This window comes from Miscanthus floridulus, unplaced genomic scaffold (genome assembly GCF_019320115.1).
Source record: "Miscanthus floridulus cultivar M001 unplaced genomic scaffold, ASM1932011v1 fs_589_1_2, whole genome shotgun sequence".
NCBI lineage: Eukaryota > Viridiplantae > Streptophyta > Magnoliopsida > Poales > Poaceae > Miscanthus > Miscanthus floridulus.
In genome coordinates, this window is record NW_027096981.1 from 21,206 (window position 1) to 30,284 (window position 9,079).

The 9,079-nt window shown below is 47.2% G+C and overlaps 1 protein-coding gene across 3 annotated transcripts; it reads left to right on the plus strand.

The window, feature by feature from the left end:
• The first annotated feature begins 2,271 nt into the window (after positions 1-2,271).
• LOC136532361 (APO protein 1, chloroplastic-like) lies at positions 2,272-5,817 on the plus strand. 3 transcript variants are annotated; one of them, XM_066524963.1, is made up of 6 exons: positions 2,272-2,530; positions 2,719-2,843; positions 2,939-2,994; positions 3,526-3,887; positions 4,110-5,200; positions 5,297-5,817. In XM_066524963.1, exons 2-5 carry the CDS (start codon positions 2,828-2,830, stop codon positions 4,942-4,944), a joined length of 1,269 nt encoding a protein of 422 aa, XP_066381060.1. In that variant the 5' UTR covers positions 2,272-2,530; positions 2,719-2,827; the 3' UTR covers positions 4,945-5,200; positions 5,297-5,817. The 3 variants fall into 3 exon arrangements, with proteins under 3 accessions (XP_066381060.1, XP_066381059.1, XP_066381062.1); XM_066524962.1 differs by having other exon boundaries at positions 2,722-2,843; XM_066524965.1 differs by having other exon boundaries at positions 2,726-2,843.
• Positions 5,818-9,079: the final 3,262 nt, after the last annotated feature.

The following is a 9,079-nucleotide window of genomic DNA, read 5'->3' on the forward strand; positions in this document are numbered from 1 at the left end:
GGGGTCAAGTGGGTGGCTGGCTACTCAGCGGAGCCGAGGACGGGGTTAATTGGATTGAGGTGGCTCCACTATGGTGAATTTAGAGGAGCGGGTCCGGCGACCACGGCGCCAGAGAAACAGGGAAGACGGGCATGGCGTGGCTCGTCACTGCCGTGGTGCGACGCAGCTATCAATTTGGTGTACAATCTCATACGGCTACAGGGCGATGGGGAAATGGCCAACGCGCTCAGGACGGTGGGCCACACGGCCATAAACCGCAAGCCGACGACGGCGCTCGGCTCTACGCACCATAGTGGCATGGCGCTGGTCAGGGGAGGTAGCAGCGCAGCGCCACGACAAGCGCAAATGCGATGGCAAGGTAGGCGAGCAAGGCGATGTGCGGGCATGGATAAGTGTGGCCCCACGCTCATGGCACCGCACAGGCGAGCGTGAGGCGGCAGGGCAGTAGGCGGACGTGACGACATGGCAGAGCGCACGCAGCGACTTCGCACAAGCGGTCGCGGCTAGTAGCAGCGTAGTGCGCGCTACGCGCGGGGTCAGCGTCACGATGAAGCAGCGCTAGTGGTCGAGCCAGGGCAACGGGCCCATGACGACGGCGGTGTTGGCCGAGCGACCAGGTCGCTGGGTACGGCGTGCGTGTGTGTGGGTGGGTGCTTGCACGAGTGTGGCAATGGTGGTGCAGGGTGCGCGTCAGGGTGCGGCAGCGGTGGGGCAGGTGCACGCCTGGGTGAGCCAGCCGTGGTGCCGAACCAAACCGCAGACTGGTGATCGTGGCTAGACACAGCGCCCATTCGAGAATGTGCCTTGCACGCTTTTTAAAGTGTCCCAAAAACTCACCTCAAGGGTTCAATCGCTAAACCAACTATTTTACGCTCAAGATGGCATATCAAACTACTAAAATAAACCCTAAGACCATACCACTACTTAACCCGATCCTCCTATAAAAATTATCGAACTTAGCCTCGTTGACCCATTTTCGACTTAAGAAAATGACTAAGTTTTTATTCGGATTCGCATCAACTTCGATTTCCAAGCTATTAAGTAAGCCATCTAGCGAATCTCGTTCACGACCGCAAGTATTTCATCGCCACCTACGAAGTTTTTACTACAAACTTTATCAAAGTGTCGGGTATGCGTTCTATAGCATTTTCTTTCAATTAAAATTCAGCTAGAACTCTAAACGATAAAACACGATATGAAATATAACATTCGTTTCGTGTTTTCGATAAACGTTTCAAGTTACGTATATTGCTTTACACTCTATAATTCATACACTATCACATAAACATGATGCACATGCAGTGTTTTAGCAAAAGATTGTACAGCGTAACACCGAGGGTGTTACAAGTAACATGCATTGATGTTCTTGGATATTTTTTATGATGTTCGGTGGTATTTTTTATTTTTTTTATTTGACTCTAATTAATTATTTCACTAATTTTATTATTTTATTTTATATTTTCATGATATTTGTGATGTTCACGTAGTATACATATGATGTTCTATGCTATATTTAGCGACGTTTGTGAAGTCTTAATGTGATGTTCGGTAACATCTTTTCTTCTTTTTATTTTACTATAATTAATTACTTCACTAATTTTATTTTTATTTTTTTATATTTCATGATATATATATGTTTCTGTAGTATACGTATGATGTTCTATACTATTTTCTGCGATGTTTGTGTGGTGTTAATATGATGTTCGACAATTATCTTTAAATACATGTTCATCGTAAGATAAATGTTCATTAAAAAAATTATCAAAATATATCCATGTGAGATCTTGTTTTGAAGAGTTTATTGTAAAGAACACGAAGGTGCAATAGGATTTCAATTAGGATACTTAGTTCAGGAGATATGACTTTTTTTTAGCTCAAAAAGTATGGGATATGTGCTGATATTAGCAATATCGGCTTTTAGTGCATGCTGCTGCATGGTCTGTTGTTTGGCTCAATATATAATATAGACCCTGTTCGCTTTACTGAAAAGTCATAGCTAAAAAACCATAATTGAAAGTACTGTTTACTGATTTGTTATGAAAAAAAAAACGCTATTCTTTTGCTAAAATAATACTGCTCCAGATGATCCGGCCCATAATTGAATTGGACCACTCGAAGAAGTGAGAAAGAAAATTATTATTATTATTATTATTTTGAGCGGAAGTGGGGGTCGGCGGGATTCACGACGGAGGGGGTCCGGCAGCTAGGGGCCCCAATTAACCTCCGAGGCTCCGACCAAAAGGGGGCCCGTGAAGACCCAGTGTCAATGTAACGGGAGGATATTTTTAGCCCCCTTCTCAATTTCCTTCTCATCCCCTACCTCTCGGTTTCGCTGGTCGCCGGCAACCCGGCTAACGGAACGCCCGCCGCGGGACGTCGCCAAGCCTCCTTCCCCTGCTCGCCTCTATTGGAACTGTTTTTCTTCTCCGTTCACCTCGCCTGGTCCGACCGCCGCCGCCTTATTCCCAGGCCCCAGCTGCCCAGGTCTCTGTCGGACACCTTTGCCGGCGACGAGCACCCACCACACCAGGTATGCCCGCCCCACTCTTTTCCATTCCATCTGTGCAAACTGAGCACCCCGAACCCTTATTTAAGCTAATTTATAAACTATCTGTATTCTGATCTGATCTAATCACAAGTGTAATTGTATGCATGTACTATGCCTACTAACTTTGTTCTCATACCCATGTCCTTTATTGTGTCCGCCCCTGCCTGAAGTAGGTAGGTCGACCCGCGCCAATGCACTGACCACACGGACACGGGGGATACATTCTTCGGCGAAGAATAATCTTAGCCCCCAAACCTTTTGGGGACTCGAGCTATTGCAATGGAGATTGTGAACAGTAGGTTTCATTACCGTATCAGCATTTTAGTAGTTATGGCAGTTGAAGTCGTGTATTGCCACCTTCTTACATTTACCTTTTGATCCTTGATTTAGGTGTTTCCTTCAACTCCATTGGCATCAGCAGAACTAGAATAAACAAGACAGTGAAGGTACCCAGTTCGTGCCCTATCTTTGCAGTTAGTTTCGTTCAGTTATGAATGTGTTACTTGAACACACAAAAGAGAAGAAGCCTGAAACTGCATGTAGGTCAGGACATTTAACACAAATTGTGCCATACAATCTTTCTAGGTGATCAAAAGGGAAGCTATTCCATTTATTTTTGTGTAGTTCGTTGCAGTGAAATACTTTGTCAATATCTGTCATATGCAGTTTGACGTCAGTTGTATGCCCATAATCTTCCTTATTTTTGACTATGGTCTATGGGGTCTGCTGAAGGAAGCGAAGAGAGTAGTATGCCCATAATCTTCCATGCTTGTTGCAGTGTCATTTTGACAAGGACACAAGGGTTTTTTTCTTTTTATGATATGAGTTCCTCATTCAGCTTGCACTAATTATGACTACTATGCAAGCAGATTATATTCAGAAATAATTTGTCGATCTCTCACAGTCTTTGGGGTTTTGTGGAATGGTCTCAACATATATATTTTTTACACCTGTCTTTTTTTCGTTTACTTGTCCAGGTAGGATTCCAACCACAACAAATTGGCTGCAAACTAACAAAGACATGTTGCGAGTACTCTCCTGGTACTTCTAGAAAGAAGCAGGAGAAGTATGAGCAACAACCACAGAACGTCGATCTTCCACAATTACATCCAAAAAACAAAAAGAAACCCTTTCCTGTTCCGATTAAAAAGATGTTGCAAGCTTCTCGGCGAGATAAGAGGCTTGCACAAATGCATATAGAGAAGCCTCTTGAACCCCCAAAGAACGGTTTGCTTGTGCTAGAGCTTGTTCCGGTTGCTCATGAAGTCCTTGATAACTGGAAAGTGCTCATCAGAGGGCTGTCTCAACTTCTGAATGTTGTTACAGTTTATGGCTGCAGGTAACTACAAAAATGCTTCAGTATATCAGCAGCTGTTATTACAAGCAGTAGTATCATGGTGGTGTGTGTGCGTGTGTGTGTATGCATCATGCTTGTAGGTGCCAAAAAAAGAGAGCAGTATTATCTGAACACACTCTTACATAGCAATGCATGAAATCAGCATTGTCTGCAAGGATTTGCCAAGTATCCTGAACTTTTTGTTGGTGGCTGGTAATTTTGCAGAAAGTGCCCTCAAGTCCATGTTGGTCCAGTTGGCCATCAGATCCAAGACTGCTACGGTTCAGGAAGCCAGCGTTGGAACAGTCATCACTCTTGGGCCAGAGGTTCCATCAATGATGTCCTCATCCCAATCGAGTCTTACCATCTTTTTGACCCATTTGGACGGAGAGTGAAGCATGATACCAGATTTGATTATGACAGGATTCCAGCAATTGTTGAGCTATGCATTCAGGCTGGTGTCGACTTACCACAATATCCCTCGAGGCGACGGACTGCTCCTGTCCGGATGATAGGCAAGATGATGATTGACCGTGGTGAGTTTGTTGATGAGCCTAAGCCACACCGGTCAGAAGACTGTGTATCTCTACTTGCTGAGCTCGACACATTCAGCAACCAACAAGGCCAGTCACCTTCACCATCAAATGTGCAAGAGCTCGCTGAGAGGACACTGAAAGCATACCTCAATGTCCGGCGAGGCGTCGAGCAGCTGATGAGCAAGTACACTGTGAAAGCATGTGGGTACTGCTCTGAGGTCCATGTCGGTCCATGGGGCCACAATGTGAAGCTCTGCGGGGCTTTCAAGCACCAGTGGCGGGATGGCAAGCATGGGTGGCAGGACGCGGTGGTTGATGAGGTCATCCCTCCCAACTATGTGTGGCATGTCCCTGACCCCAGTGGTCCTCCTCTCAGATCCTCACTCAGGAGTTTCTATGGCAAAGCTCCAGCTGTCGTAGAACTGTGTGTGCAGGCGGGGGCTGAAATACCTGACGAGTATCGGCCCATGATGAGGACTGACATTGTCATCCCGGACTCTGAGGAAGCTCAGATGGTTGCATGACAACAATGTTCTACGCTTCTACTTCTACCCTGCACCCTGCAGTTCCTACTTCTACCCTGCAATTCTTGTCCAGAGTACAGATTCCAACCAAAGGTGCCACTTTCCAGGCATGCTGTGATGGTGGGGCTCTTAGCCCTGTGGTATTGCTCAGGGAGCAGCAGATGCATAGTTTGTATAATACAAGTAGCATAGCTAAATCATGATCGATCGGAATTTAAAATTGAGTTGAAGATCTGGTTTAAGTATTCGTTGAAAGGTGATCCCCGAATATCCTGTATTCCTTATCAACGCCTTTTCAGCGATTCCATTCAATTCATCTCTCTTATGAACCAGTGGACTTCTACTTTTGCAGGTTTAACGCATGAACCAAGGACGCTCAATGACAAGCCTGATAGCCTGAAAGTGAAAAGGGATGGTCTCTGCAACATGTATAATGTGCGTCCCATCTTGTTTATTGGCCGCAGCTGCTCTATTCCTACCTATGCTAGACTGTGAGGCACTTAGAATGCTCAGGCGTCACCATACAGATGGGCTTCCGCTTTCTCCATCGGTACAATTGTGAGCTAATGCTTTGGATTAAACTAATCACAGCGGTTTGTTCGGGTATTTGTGCGCCTGGCTGTAGTTAATCATGGACTAAAAGCCTGTCCTATGCACTTGTGCCCGTCCCCAGATCGACACTTTGGGGGTATGGCTACATGTATAGTCCTACCAGATCGTCGGCATATTGTGTTCCCCTTTTTGCTGTATACTAGTACTTTGTAACATGCATGGGGAGGCTACTTATTCAGTGCCGTTAGCTAATTGTGCTTATGAAATGTTTTGAGCTGTATATGGAATGGATGGTGATAAATGAGCCATAGACGAAAGATGCATCCATGCGTGGTCAGTTGTATGATGAACTGCAGAGAGATCCTACAGCTTAGAGCATTTGCAATGGCAACTTATGTGACAAGCTTGTCAGCTTGCATTTGAACTTTCTGTCCTGTTCGCTGATAAGTCATGGCTGAAAGTACTGTTGATTGGTTTGTTGTGAGAGAAAAATACCGTTCGTTGATTGAAAAAGTACGGCTTATAAGTCAAGCGAACATGACGTATTGCTTCAGGATCCGTGCAAGTTCCATTTTAAAAGAACATGTAGGAATTCATAATAGGAACCTTCATGTTGCATTATTAATTTGTACGAAATGGATGATAGCCGTGAACGTTTACTCACTTTCTTCATGTCACATTATTTTTTTTACGAGACCCAGTTACAGACGTGGACATTCACATACATGATCATACACTCACCCCTATGAACGCACGCGCACATTATTAACCGGCAAGTTCGTCCGTGCATTTTGAGTGGCTATGTTTGTGTAGTTTAATCTTTTAAAACTTTCACATTGTTATATATTTTATAAAAAGAACAAAGAAATTTTGCATTTCATAGTTGTCACAAACTCAATTGCACAATATAGTTATTGCAGATCACCATACATTCAATTTAAGAATTATTTGAGTTTCTAAATATCCTTACGCTAATACTAGGAAGTGGATGTCTGGGGTGGCCGGACGGCAACGCGACGCCAGCCCAACACCCCCGTTTCTCCATTTCTAAATAAAAAAAAATCAGCTTGTCCACGTACTCGTTCCTATCCGCTCACTTGCTCCTATCCACTCGCTTGTCGCCTCTAGCGCTTGGCCACTGGCCCAGCCAGGCGCGGCGCACGACCGCCTCTGAGGCGCAGCGCTCGGGTGCCGACCCTGCCAGGCCACTCCAGCGCGGCGCCTCGGCCATCCCCCGCGGCGCCAAGCCCGTCCTCCGCCACGCCCAGGGTGCGCTGGCCCAGGGCGAGGAGCAGGTTCTCGCCCCGGGTGCTCGTGCGCCTCGCGCAGGTGCTCACCCACAACCAGGCCACCGAGCAGGTCCTCGCCCAGAGGTGCACCGACGAGCTTCATGCGCCGCGGCGGCATCGAGCTCCGTGATTCGTCCAAGCAGGTGAAATTGCACGCTAAAAATGCATGTTGCAAAAATATGTTTCAAGTGTTTCAGATGTTTCACATGGATGTGGCAATTGTTACATGTGGATGTTGCAAAAATAGATCGAGAAGTTGCATATGTTGCAGTAGTTGTACACATATGTTGCAAGCTTTTGTTTCCAATGTTTCAGTTGTTTTTTCAGACGTATGTTGCAAGTGTGTTTATCTGAATGCTACATATGTTTCACACATATGGTGCATATATTTTATCTGGATGTTGCATAATTTTGTAATGGCTTTTTTAAGTATTTTCAGGTGTTTTTACAAGTGTTTCAGACGTATGTTGCAAGTGTTTCAACTGTTTTGGAATGTATGTTACAAATGTTTCATCTTGATGTTTCAAAAGTAGATCGGGTATTGTATCACCCTCGTCAACTTCTGCTGCCTCGCCTCGGTGTCCCCTCCTCTTCTCGATGCTGGTGATGTTCGGGCGACGTGGGCCCGTGTGGGAACGGGCGGCGTGGGTGGGGCGAGTCGTTCGAGCGACGCAGAATCCGAGCGGGTGGAGCGTGCGAAATTGTGGAGGGTACGACCCCGGATACCCACGGCAGACCACATGGGTTGCGCCCCTAGGGGTGGCCCAGCCCATAAGAAGAAGCCTTACGAGGCACGACTCTACTCGGCGCCTTCCGCAAGACATCGGGAAGATATCCTGAAGATACTACGAGATCTATTAGGATATGTATGATCCCAAGATTTCTGTAATCAGTTATTACTTTTCGGTTATCTCTCAGATCTAACCATCTTGTAACCCTGCCTCCCGGACTATATAAGGCAGGCAGGGACCCCCTCTAAAATCATGGCATATCATACGATAGCTAATACAAATCAACAGACCACAGGAGTAGGGTATTACGTCGTACTGACGGCCTGAACCTATCTAACTCGTGTGTCTCTGTTGCTTTCTTGTTCTTGATCTCGTGCTCCTCTACCGATCAATCTACCTTCGTGGGATACCCCTTGGAGGACTGCCGATGATATTCTGTCGACAGTTGGCACGCCAGGTAGAGGCTAGCATGATGTTTCCTCGTCGAACAATATGGCTTTTTCCACAGGCTCTTCGTCCCTCCCGTAGCCCAGCCAAATCTTCACGGTTGGATCCATCTCGTGGGTCATCAACGCCGACGGAGTGGGAGAGCTCCTCGAGCCAGTGCAGATCCGTTCTGTGCCGACCACCCTCGCACCTGCAACTGCAGATCCGATCTTGGATCCACTTCTAAGGTCGCCTTCATCAACAACTCGTCATTTGCTTCCTCGTTATCAGAGGAGGCACATCAACAATGACGATCTGATCGAATCCATCGATCGGGTCGGCCTGAAGCTCACCGATTGCCTCTCCGTCGCCGAATCAGCTCTGGATACTTTCGTTCGGCGCCGACCACTCTCCGATCCAGATCTATCAGAAGCTGCTCGACAAACTCCGAGGGTTACGGCCCTACCCTTCGGGCTCGCCAACACCGCCGCCACGTACCAAGATGCCCTAAGGGCCAGATTCACCAACCAGGTGGGGGATATCCATCCTCTCGCCGACCAGCTCCCGCCGATGGTCAACATGCTGCATGCCAGCCGATGCCCCAGAGCATCCCTCCAAACCATCTTGGAGGAAAGCCCGGACTTCAAATCTCAGGGCTCCACGGAGACCCTCGCCGAAACATTCACCGAGCAACCTCCTCTCCCGCCTTTTCAGGGTGGTGCCATCTTCAACGTCAGTATCGATAGCCCCCCTCAAAACGACGAAACCGATGAGGAACGCGCCGCTCATGAAAACAGGAACGTCAACCGCGCGCAGCATCATGAAAATGAGCGCACCCTCATGATGGCTGAGGCCACTCGCGACAACCAATTCGACTCACAAGGGAGGCCGCTTCATCACAACCTTGACGAAGATTTTCTCTGTGTCAACGGTCACAACGTCTACAAAACTCTAAGCGCTAACCTAGCCATAGCTGCCAATGAGCTCGCCCGGCTCCCGCAAACTCCTGAGGTCACCAAGGTCGCTGCCATGCTAAAAGCGGTGCACTGTCAGGTCAACAATATCCGCCAGGACCAAAGACCTTCGTGCTCGACAAGCATGATTCATCGATCAGCTAGCGCCAAGATCCAATCGCTG

Bases quoted from the DNA above. Each gene is read 5' to 3' on its own strand.
- LOC136532361 (XM_066524963.1), top strand. The intron at 2,995-3,525 runs GTACCCAGTTCG...TTACTTGTCCAG, and splicing joins GAATAAACAAGACAGTGAAG to GTAGGATTCCAACCACAACA. The intron at 3,888-4,109 runs GTAACTACAAAA...GTAATTTTGCAG, and splicing joins GTTACAGTTTATGGCTGCAG to AAAGTGCCCTCAAGTCCATG.